Source organism: Rutilus rutilus (genome assembly GCF_951802725.1).
Source record: "Rutilus rutilus genome assembly, chromosome: 8".
Taxonomy (NCBI): Eukaryota; Metazoa; Chordata; class Actinopteri; order Cypriniformes; family Leuciscidae; genus Rutilus; species Rutilus rutilus.
The window spans coordinates 36,603,868-36,616,334 of record NC_140222.1 but is presented as its reverse complement, the minus strand read 5'-3'; the positions used below and the strand labels follow the sequence as shown (position 1 = coordinate 36,616,334).

At 38.3% G+C, this 12,467-nt stretch overlaps 1 protein-coding gene across 1 annotated transcript; it reads right to left on the bottom strand.

Annotated features, from left to right (window-relative positions):
* Positions 1 to 3,916: 3,916 nt before the first annotated feature.
* LOC311295404 (uncharacterized protein) lies at positions 3,917 to 5,861 on the bottom strand. The gene is made up of 4 exons (XM_084416765.1): positions 5,707 to 5,861; positions 5,155 to 5,481; positions 4,912 to 5,070; positions 3,917 to 4,452 (listed from the first exon to the last, which is right to left on the bottom strand). The coding sequence occupies exons 1-4, from the start codon at positions 5,726 to 5,728 to the stop codon at positions 4,370 to 4,372; spliced, it is 591 nt and encodes a 196-aa protein (XP_084272891.1). The 5' UTR covers positions 5,729 to 5,861; the 3' UTR covers positions 3,917 to 4,369.
* Between the last annotated feature and the right edge of the window lie 6,606 nt (positions 5,862 to 12,467).

Sequence of the window (12,467 nt, the reverse complement as noted above, 5' to 3'; positions counted from 1 at the left end):
TGTGTTTGGGTTGTTTTAAATAAAAAAAATATATAATTAATATATCATAGAGTTGTTTGTTGTGGTGGTGATTAGACGAGATATGTGGTGACGTCACAGTCGTACTGCATTGTGGGACATATAGGTGCCTGAAGTGTACATATGAAGTAGACTCGCTCCCTCTGTCAAAATCGAGGGAACGAGGGTCTGTCCATATAAACTTCCATCATCTACTTCACGAAGTGGAACACTTCAAAATGGCGGCGGGGATTCCCCTGAGGGGAAGTGCTTAGGGAAGTTTGCAAGTGCATGTCTAAAAGTGGATTGGAACGCAGCCTAAGGAGATTGCTAATGACTTGATTTTGTCCATGGAGAATTGATTGGATTGTTGGATGGTTGTGGTTTGCTTGACAGGTTGTCCCGCCCTTGTACTAGTAAACGTCATCAGATACCCCTTTTCCACCAAAAAAGAACTGGTTCGGAACTGGTGCTGGTTCAAAGTTGGTTCAACTTGCGAACCTGTTTGTTTTTCCACTGACTAGAAAGTCCAGCGAACGATGTCGTTACATCACTGTGTACGGTGCCATACGTCTTAGCTTTCCCAGAAATGCTTGCGCCAACTTCAAGCATAACAATTACAATGGCGGACTACACTGTCTTTCTGCAAATGTTTCTCCTGGCATTGCGATCCTATTTTGGGGTCAGAAGAAGACGTTGAGAACACATTTGTGCTGCTCGTCTGGATTACTATAGACGGAGGTTACGACAATAACCCCGCCCCCAGCCCCTGATGTAAGCATGACGCGGTAAAAGAACGGTTCTAGTCCAGCAAAGAGTTGGTGCCGCTTTGGAACCAATTTTCCTGGCCGAGAACCGGTTCTTTGGCTGTCGAAACACAAAGAACTGGTTCGTGGCTGGTGCCGGCTCCAAATAAAATAAAAATAATGATGTGAACAGATAAACAATTTATAATAAAAACTGCAATATTCCAAAACAAAAAAAACTAGAATTGTCCATTTTGATTGATCTTTTAGTATGAATATGTTAGCCTTACTGTTTATCTATAAGCTAGTGTGCCCCAAAACAATGACGAAATTCACATTGAGAAGATATAAGCATTCAAAACTTACAGTCTCTCACTTCCGCCAATATGGATCGGTGATTTTGATGACATCACTCTGCACTTCAGCTTCTCATCAGATTTTCTGTCCAATCAAATGCTCTCTGGAATCTGAAGCCCCGCCCCCTACATTATAAATAGACGCTGAAGCTGCGGCTGAAATCGGTCACTTGTTCACACATTCACTATTTTCTACATGGTGAATGGCACATAGTGCACTATATAGGGGATAGGGAACAATTCAGACAGTGTAAATATGCTTTCCATTGGGGTAAATGAAGTCTGGTTTCATGTTATTGTCACACGAACCGCCACAGTGCACACAGTCTTCTCCAGTCTAGAGACATGACAACACAGAGCGGATCTCATGCGCATGTCGCCGCAGAACAGAAAACATATCGGACTTCTGCACAGAATGCTATATTACAAAGTGATATGGAGGGAATTTGGAGGAGAAACGGTTAGAGATTAAAAAGAAACTGTGTCTTTACTGAGCTCAACAGCTCTGGTTGAGCTGTGAAATAAACTAAACGCTATTGGCCATTTTAAAAAAGGGGAGGAGCTGTTCAATATTTCCCACTCTGTTCATGGAGATCTAAGTCAGATCATACACCTCGTTTTTGCACTGACTTTCGCAAAGTCAATTTTGTCACCAAGCCTGATTGTTACCCTCTTCCAAGATTAGATGACTGTATTGACAGAGTAGGATCTGCAGCATTTGTTACAAAGTTGGAGCCTGTGAAATATCTGCTTTTGTAACACCAGATGATTTTTGCCAGTATCGGGTTATGGCTTTTGGGATGCCATAGGCTAGTTGCTGCAAATTTGACTTTGAACCTTGCCAAATGTGAATTTGGACAGGCCACGTTTTCTTGGGATGGCAGGCTATTATAGGAGCTTTTGTAAGAACTTTGCTACCGTTGCTGCTCCCTTGACTAACCTTCTTAGCCCAAAGGTCCCGTTTGTTTGGTCCAGCTTGTGTCAATCTGCATTCGAGAACTTGAAAGCACTGTTAGTAAGTGCTCCTGTTCTTGCTGCCCCTGATTTTGATAGGCCTTTTAAACTAGCTGTTGATGCTAGTGATGTTGGTGTGTCTTATTCCAAGAGGATTCAGAGGGAGTTAAGAATCATGTATGCTATTTTTCTAAGAAGTTTAACGTACATCAGAAGTATTATTCTACTATAGAGAAAGAAAAAGCCCCTTTAAAAGCCCCTGTCTAGCTCCACCCACTCTCTCTCTCACACACTGCAGCCTGGAGCAGTAGCATTGTTAGCAGCAGCCACCATTATTCTTTGTCTGTTTAACTTTGTTTGCAATAAACCTTATTTTGGTCATAATAGACGTTTGTGACTCCTCTATGTTGCCTCCCTTGAGCCAGAGTCGTAACACTTAGATCTAGACATTTTGTGGCTGTCACCTCCTACACGTTCCTTTCTGCGAATTGTCACACCTCTATTTTAAAGTGTGAAGATATCTACAGAAATGATACAGAAATCAGGGGATTGCATGACATTTTAATTCAATAAGAAAAATGGTTGAACATGGCATATAAGCTTAAATATTTATGGCTTTCAGGTTACTGTGAAATATATAATTCTTAGCATATCATAAAATATCACACACTTGTTGAGAACACCGATAGCCTATACGCAAATGTTAACATCACAGACGACAAAGAGGAAAACCTCTTCACTGGGTTAAAGTGCAGACCACTTGTCTAGATGCAACACTTTTTCTGAAGCAGACCAAACCATACGGCACACCTATCATCATGTGCACTACAACACCAGAGCTTCAGTTACTTGTTCTGTGTTTGATCTTATTTTTTATTTCTTTTTTATTTCTTTTATCTCTGCAGCAGGGTGCCTGAAAAGACATGATCTGTTACTTCAAAGTCGACATGAAACAAAAGCTGAGATAGTATTTTCTGCCCCATTGTGACGTATATCTGAGTGAAACGGCTTCTTGAACAAGAAAAACTGTAGGGTGAGACTGGGGCTGGACGATACAGCTACAAAAATAATCAAACAACAAATAATATTAGTTTTAACAGTCAAACACAAAATAAAATTTAAACAAATATCTTTCTTATACATTATATGAAGATTAAATAAGTGTTAAAGAAACGCTCAGCTTGTCTCCTGAGGGCACAAGAGGGCACAATGAGCAAAATGTTAAGATACTGCATTAAATTGTTTATTTCAAGCAATGAAATAACATGATCGAGTCGCCGCAGACCAGAAAACTTATCGGATCCATTTGAATTCTGCACAGAATGATATATTTTAAAGCGATATGGAGGAGATTATGAGGAGAAACGGTTAGAGATTAGGAGGAAACTGCGGCTTTACTGAGCTGAGCTCAACAGCTCTGGCCAAACTGTGATATAAACTAAACGCTATTGGCCATTTAAAAAAGGGGGAGGAGCTGATCGATACGTCCCGCCCCGTCTTCCTGTTTCAGTGGAAATGACATCAACACATTGAATAATGCTGCGCATTTCAAGGCACTTCAGTGGGCCTTTAAATTAAAATACTATTGCTGAATTAAAGATATAGCAGCACTGTGGCTGTTTTAAAACTCACATGATGTTCAGAACAACTATCAATATTAGTTGGTAGCTTAGTGTTGTTTTTGGTGTTGTTGTATTTGTCTGTGCCTCATGTCTTCCACAGTTCCAGCTTACTCAGCTCTCCTTAGATCTAGACATTTTGTGGCTGTCACCTCCTACACATGTTCCTTTCTGCAAACTGTCACACCTCTATTTTAAAGCATTTTGCAGAAGTGTGAAGATAACTCCAGAAATGATACAGAAATCAGGGGATTGCATGACACTTTAATTCAATAAGAAACATGGTTGAACATGGCATATTAGTTGAAATATTTATGGCTTTCAGGTTGCTGTGAAATATTAGCATATTAGCATTAGCATATATAGCATATTATAAAATATCACACACTTGTTGAGAACACCGATAGCCCACACAAATGTTAACAACTAAACTCTAGGAAAAACTCTTCACTGGGTTAAAGTGCAGACCACTGGTCTAGATGCAACACTTCTTCTGAGGCAGACCAAACCACACGGCACACCTATTATCATGTGCTCTACAACACCAGAGCTTCAGCTATTTGTTCTGTGCTTGATCTACCGCTATGAAGTAAGTATGAGGTCAGCGAGTAAAGAGTATTAGATGGATGGATGGATGGATGGATGGATGGATGGATGGATGGATACATCACATAATGTACCTGTAATTGATTTGGATCTATATGTTGTTGTAAATCGGCTGTGCAGTATTATGAAGTTGTTGTTCTGCAGACCTTCTAACAGCACAAACCTTCAAAAGTCCTGAGAATGGAATAAAATAAATGAAATACAATGAAATAATGTACTGTATGTCTAAACAATTAAACACTTACAGCATTATGTTGATCTTTTCACAGATGCAACCCCTAGGCCTACACTGTATTGGCTGTAATGTTTCATATCTGTTGATATTTTTATTGTGCTTGCTTATTTCCTGTATATTTATTTAAGCCATCATCCAGCTCTCACTTAACGTTAATCTTTAAAAACACTTAAAATTTATGTTCACTGTCAAAAGTGATCTATAGCAAATCTCAAAATGAATTATAATGTTGAGATGCCTACATTCACTTTTAAATGTAAAAATGATTGAAATTTAAATATAGTGGAATTTGAATGTGGGCCATTTATCGGTTAACAGCCATAACAGCAAATAATCACCAGTTTATCGGTATTGGTGCAATTATTGGTGTAGTTTTACTTACACTGATGAAAACTCACCTATAACCACAATGACCAAAACAGCATTGAACAGAGCAGATATGAGAGTAAGAGTCTGCCATGACGTCTGGTTCTGCTGAATATACTTCAACACCGTCTGGTTCTGCTGAATATACTGTACGACTGTATGATTCTGGCACTCGGTTACTGGAGTTGGTTCTGTAAAGAATGAATTAAGCTACGATGTGTTAATAATCTCTAAATAATCACTGTACAGAACAATATGACTAAAAGTGTACTCACCAATGATGTGCAGTCTGGTGGGATTGCTGAATTTTGGATCTGAGTCTATGCCCATACAGTAATAAACTCCTAACTCATCAATAGTGACATTATTTATGAACAGATGATGTTTAGAGTTCACTGAATATTTGTGGATGATTCTTTTATTGAAGAAAAACTGAGAATTTGTTTTAAAAGAGCGCATTATCAAAACTGCAGAATCTTGAAGTTTTAGTAAAAACCAATAAACCTCTTCTTCATCAAGATCACAGTTTATGGTCACATTTTGCCCCAAATCTGTTAGTTGATCTGTTAAAGTCTCTGCAGCTTCACACCATATGAGCAGATCTACAAGATAAAAAAAATCAAAGAATCATGTTCATTTATAAGTATCCTCTTAAAACGCTGTCACATATATTTTAATTCTTTATCATTATTATGCAACCAAGTTTTTATGTATCAAGAGAAATTAATATAGCACAGTGTGTCCAAACAGATTTGTCTGAATACTTTAAATATAGTAACAGGAATAAAGCACATGAAAAGCTGTTCAAAATACTCAAAGATACTTACAGAGATAAAGCTGAATAATCATGTTGTAGTTGTAAATAAACACTTGAATATGAAACCCGGGTCCCTCGAGACAGCGCACAGAGCAAAGAGAGGAAAAGTTCAACCACGTCAAGCACAGGAAGTCAGATTTCCTCTGACCACTTTGTTCTGCATTTCATAAGTGACTGAGTGGAGATATTACATAGTATAAACCTAGATATTTATAGTAAAACATTGGGGAGCAAAATGTGTTTTTTTTTGTGGGATCATAAAAAAAAAACTTGAATTGAGACAAATAATTAATAAAACATTGCAGTTAATATTAAGGCATCCAACCCCCTGAAAATGAGCATATTTTCATCTGGAAGATGTATTTTTTTGAGCATTTGAGACTTTTCCTGTCACAAATACATTTGGATTTTAAATGTCCTTAAAATGTTTGATTTAAAATGAATGTAAAACTGTTTGTTTTGCATATTATAAACATGATTATCAGATGTCTGTATATAACACATTTTTTTTAATCTAAAATATGACGTGTGCTATCTGCAAATGGTGCAACATGCTGAAATATAGAGTGTGCAGGAGCCAAATGTAATGATTGTTCAACCACTAGATGGCGGTGTGCACCAGTGGTGTAGGTAACTGTTCATGTTATTTAAAGGGATACTCCACTTTTTTCGGAAATAAGCTCATTTTACAACTCCCCCAGAGTTAAACAGTTGAGTTTTACCGTTTTAGAATCCATTCAGCCGAACTCCGGGTCTGACGGTACCACTTTTAGCATAGCTTAGCACAGATCATTGATTCTGATGAGTCCAGTAGCATTTCTTTCAAAATGACCAAAGAGTTTCAATATTTTTCCTATTTAAAACTTGACTCTTCTGTAGTTAAACCGTATACTAAGATCGACGGAAAATGAAAAGTTGCGATTTTCTAAGCCTATATGGCTAGGAACTACTCTCATTCCGGCGTAATAATCAAGGAACTGTGCGGCTGTACCATGGGTGCAGCAGGCGTAATGATATGACGCAGCGCCTGAAAATAGTCCCCAGCTCGGTAACTTCTTCCAACGTGACCGGGACTAAGTTTGTCTAACCTATTAGACCTATTTTCAGGCGCTGCGTCATATCATAACGCCTGCTGCACTCATGGTACAGCCGCACAGTTCCTTGATTATTACGCCGGAATGAGAGTAGTTCCTAGCCATATAGGCTTAGAAAATCGCAACTTTTCATTTTCCGTCGATCTTAGTACACGGTTTAACTACAGAAGAGTCAAGTTTTATATAGGAAAAATATTGAAACTCTTTAGTCATTTTGAAAGAAATGCTACTGGACTCATCAGAATCAATGATCTGTGCTAAGCTATGCTAAAAGTGGTACCGTCAGACCCGGAGTTCGGCTAAATGGATTCTAAAACGGTAAAACTCAACTGTTTAACTCTGGGGGAGATGTAAAATGAGCATATTTCCGAAAAAAGTGGAGTATCCCTTTAAAGGAACACTCCACCGTTTTTTGAAATAGGGCTTATTCACCTTCTTTCCTACATTTAGATAGTTGGGCAAATGCATTTTTGTCTCAGTGCATGCGTTGTTTTAGTTTGACAGGGTCGGCGCTAGCTTAGCTTAGCACAATGAATGGAATCCTTTGTTGCCAGCTAGCATGGCCTGAGTAAAAGTGATAAAAAATTTTTTTAAAAACCCACCTAATTACTTCTTGTGGCCTGCGTATTCACAACGAGTACAAATAGCGATGCAGATTAACACTTGGCAATTTCCTAGGCAGATATAGACTTGGGACTATATTATGGGGAAGCACAGGCGAAGCACAGGCGAAGCACTGCTACTTGGGGGAAGCACTGCTACTTGGGTGCAGATATATCACGCAACACATGAAATGTGAATATGTGGTATAATATGTTAATGTGAATACAGGTATGGGTCGATCATGCATGAAGTGGGAGAGAGGCCGCACTATGCTTATATATATTTTTATTTTTATTTGCACAGACGCGTTTCGGCGCGTCTGTGCAAATAAAAATAAAAATATATTTAAGCATAGTGCGGCCTCTCTCCCACTTCATGTATTATAATTATCTAGGCCAGCACTCTTAAAATTGACAAGTGTACACATTGAGTGAAGCCTGCTCATATCCACATTTACTTTTCGATCTATACATGCGTCACGTTTAAAATAATCACTTACTCTGTGGACAGTTGTCCATTTGATCCATTCGGCGTGGGGCTTTTTTTCCAGTTCACTTTATCACACCGGGAAAAAAAATAGAGTAAAAGTTACTGCAGGATGGATCACCGCCGTGAAATCCTCGGTAGCTGTGACACAACTGCAGGCGCGCTCATCTTGATCTGACGCGCTGAGCCTGGTCATCAATGGATGGCAGAAACTTGTCCCACTCTCTACAGCACAGACACTATTTCAGTCGGGATAGATTGGCATATTCCCCCAGATTCACACCACCAGGCTCTTGACTGTCTGAGAAGTCACCCTCTTCGTCTCTCACAAAATTAGCCATGTTCATTGCCATTCATGTACTCTAGGAAAAATAGCCAGCTACTATTCACGCCGGTATGTTGACATTTCATGTGTTGCGTGATATCTCTGCGCCCAAGTAGCAGTGCTTCGCCTAAGCAGCAGTGATTCGCCTGTGCTTCCCCCTAATATAGTCCCAAGTCTATATCTGCCTAGGAAATCTACCAAGTGTTAATCTGCATCGCTATTTGTACTTGTTGTGAATACGCAGGCCACAAGAAGTAATTAGGTGGGTTTTATGTTTTATTTTTTTTCACTTTTACTCGGGCCATGCTAGCTGGCAACAAAGGATTCCATTCATTGTGCTAAGCTAAGCTAGTGCCGACCCTGTCAAACTAAAACAACGCATGCACTGAGATAAAAATGCATTTGCCCAACTATCTAAATGTAGGAAAGAAGGTGAATAAGCCCTATTTCAAAAAACGGTGGAGTGTTCCTTTAACAATAAATTGAACATATCAATTTAACATATATGTTATCGGGAGGGACAGGTGTGCTTGTTTTAAAAACAAGTTATATTTTTCATCAAATGGACAACAAAGCATTGAAAATGATATTGCCGTGTGGACGTTGTTTATTTATTAATTCCAAACTATGAGTGAAGAATATTTTACCACCGTTCCCTGGATTAAAGGAAAGCCACTACAGTGTGTAAAGACACATTTTACTTGAGGATTTCAAGAGGAAAGGAAATAATTAGTAAAACTGGGACAGTAGCCTATGGAATATTACATTAATATTATTGGAGAGAAACAGACTGAAGCAGTGAGTAATATTAAATTGCTGTAACACACACATCTAAAATATGAGAGGTTGTAGGCTACACTCATTATTGAGGGGTTGAATGAGTAGGCTACATTCAATAACGTACACTATGGTTTCAGACAACACTACAAATGTCTGAATAGGGGGCGATTTCAGATTCAGCCTAAGATTTATGCAGAAGGTCGGATCTCCATATGCCGTTCCCGTGCGCCTCAGTATCGTCTGTAATCCAGCGTAAGTGGTTTGAGCTCTCTTGTTGACCGTTTCTCAGTAAGCTTTCTTATGCGATCCTACGTCCTTGTGTTCTCGTTCAACGCCGTAATCAACTGCCGAAGTTCAGTTCCAATAGCCTACTCAAGAACGCAAGTAGCCTACAGAGGACGCATGAAAATACTGTTGTGGAAAATATGCAATTGTCCTGTTAGCCTATAAGTCTAGTCAAGTCAAGTCACCTTTATTTATACAGTGCTTTTTACAATAGGCCTACAGATTGTAGCAGCTTCACAGTGATAACATGAAAATAATACAACAAAGTTTGTTTCTAGAAGAAAATTGCGTCATCGTCCACCTTAAGTAAGGCAGATCATAGCCGTTGAATATTAAATGTCCCCAACAGGAACCAAAATTCCATCAGATAATCTTTAGATTAGAAACGACTTATGTCGAAATAACGAGATATTATGTCGAAATAACCAGATATTTATGTCGAAATAACGAGATATTATGTCTAAATAACGAGATATTTATGTCTAAATAACGAGATATTATGTCTAAATAACGAGATATTTATGCCGAAATAACGACTTAATATCTCGAAATAGAGATAAGATTTCTATTTTTTTCTTTTTTCACCTTGCGGTTCGGGGTTTCCATAGCCTACTAATCATTAGTTAGCATTCCTGAAGTTTATGTTGTTCCTTATTTCTTGTTAATAAATTCCTCTTTTTCTGCACTTTAAAAGTGTTTTGTGGTTGTAAAAGTATTTTGGGAGTGAGAGCGGGGACTCAGTGATCTTTTTAGAATGATCCCTGTTAATTGTTATGCTAATTTCATTCTCTTTGAGTAGGGATTTAATTAATTCATAACAAATTAGGCTCGTCCGTTCGTGTGTTTTTTTTTTTTTTTTTTTTTTTTTGTGATTTTATTATTATATATTTTTTTACAAATGTCTAATGAGTGTACCGTTGTCTGTTTTTTCGGTGGGTAGCAATTATTCCTAAAAATCTTGCTGTTCTTAAAAGGAAAATGTTAAATATGGAGTTTGACATTGAAGCATTTCTTTCTAAACCCAATATACAGCAATTTAATGCGTTGTGGGGAAAAAAGCGTCAAAAGCAAGAAAATAGAGTGTATTTGCGTGAGTTGGAGATGGTGCATAAAGAGAAAGAAAGAGAGCATGCACAAACTGCCATGCCTTCATCTAATCACTCTGCAGAAAGGTTAACTTATATGTGACTTTATTTGATCCTAGTAAGCATATTAATCTTGTGCCTCCTTTTCGAGAGTCAGAGGTTGATGCTTATTTTATTGCGTTTGAATAAATTGCTGGCAAACTCAAATGGCCAAAGGATATGTGGGCATTAATGATGCAGTGTAGTTTGGTAGGCACACAGAGTCTGTTCATCTTTGCCCATTGAAATATATAATTCTTAGCATATCAAATATCACACACTTGTTGAGAACACCGATAGCCTATACGCAAATGTTAACGTCACAGAAGACAAAGAGGAAAAACTCTTCACTGGGTTAAAGTGCAAACCACTGGTCTAGATGCAACACTTCTTCTGAGGCAGACCAAACCACACGGCACACCTATTATCATGTGCACTACAACACCAGAGCTTCAGTTATTTGTTCTGTGTTTGATCTTTTTTATTTCCATCTCTGCGGCAGGGTGCCTGAAAAGACATGATCTGTTACTTCAAAGTCGACATGAAACAAAAGTTGCGATAGTATTTTCTGCCCCATTGTGACCAGTGGCGATTTCTTTAAGACTGCAAGGGAAGCTCGGCTTCCCCTATAGGCCTAATGTCAAAAAAATGGTCAAATATGTATTAACATTTTATTGACTAAAATGCGTTAGAAAACGTTCATCTCAAAGACAAGTTCGTTCAGAATCAGTTACATACAGCAGGTCGGCTGACTCGATTTCCTTCTCATACATTCCCGTAGCGTCACAGTGCGTTTCCCTGTCGAAGCCCAGCGTCAGTGACTTCAATGGGGCTGCTTCGAACAGTTGCTTTCAGCGCTTTGAAACTAGACGGTCATTGGATAAATGCTGCGATTATGTCCCGCCCATGGAAGCTCAGCTTCTCTGGGGGTGAGCGGGGAGTGGGCTGGCCTGGACTCCGGGCTTCCGCGTGGTGATTGGAGGGTCTGTCGAAAGGCTGTGTCTCCTTTTGATTGACAGCGATTTCATACAATATAAAGTCGCTGATGTTGAAGCTGTTCGAGCTCAGTCCCATCGCGGATTTCTCAAAGACAAACTGCTGCAACCTATTTCTTGGTATTTGCTTGTCGAAATTGCTAGCCAATTTTTATAATACATTTCACACAATTATACATTTATACCTTTATTATATTATTACTTATTATATTTTATTTACTTATTATATATTATTAGTAGTAGTAATAATTTAAAAATAATAAAAAAATATATCTTATTATTAGTATCATTATTATTATACTTCATTATATTATTATTATTTATACCTTTATTATATTATTACATGCATTTTTCACAGAGCATTTTCTTGAAAAGGAACGTAGAATTTACGTATAAATAAATGAATAATTTTTATGATGTAGGCCGAAAATGAGCTTCCCCTCTTTGAAAGACCAGCAGCCGCCACTGATTGTGACGTATATCTGAGTGAAATGGCTTCTTGAACAAGAAAAACTGTAGGGTGAGACTGGGGCTGGACGACACGGCTAAAAAAATAATCAGACAACAAATAATCTTAGTGTGGCAGAGTGGGGGCTAAAAGAGCAAAGCTAGACAGCAAGGAAGTTAGCATTAAATAAACTGATAAGATTTTCAATGTAGCCAACTACGCCACCTTGGGACTTTCGCCCAAGGATATACTCAGACAACACAGGTTCGTTTCTTTGGCAAAGAGGACTGAGACGGTTCTGACAATTAAAAACACAACAATTTATTACAAAATCTTCTCACATTGAAAAAACACATTCACTAATAAATACCTTCCAAACATTTACCTCTTAATGACCTACATGTTAGTACAAAAGGAAGGCATTTAAATTACAATTAAATTAAAATAAAATAAAGAAAGAAAAAAAAAGAAAAAAAAAACTGGGAGTTAATTCGAAGACACTAACAGGAGAAAGAATCTCTGACCCACCTTGTAAGTAATCACTCACTACACCCACACGTTAGTGTCCCACACAACAAAGGCAATGAAACAAATCCACACTCAAGTGTGTTTAACACTGCACCCCAAATGG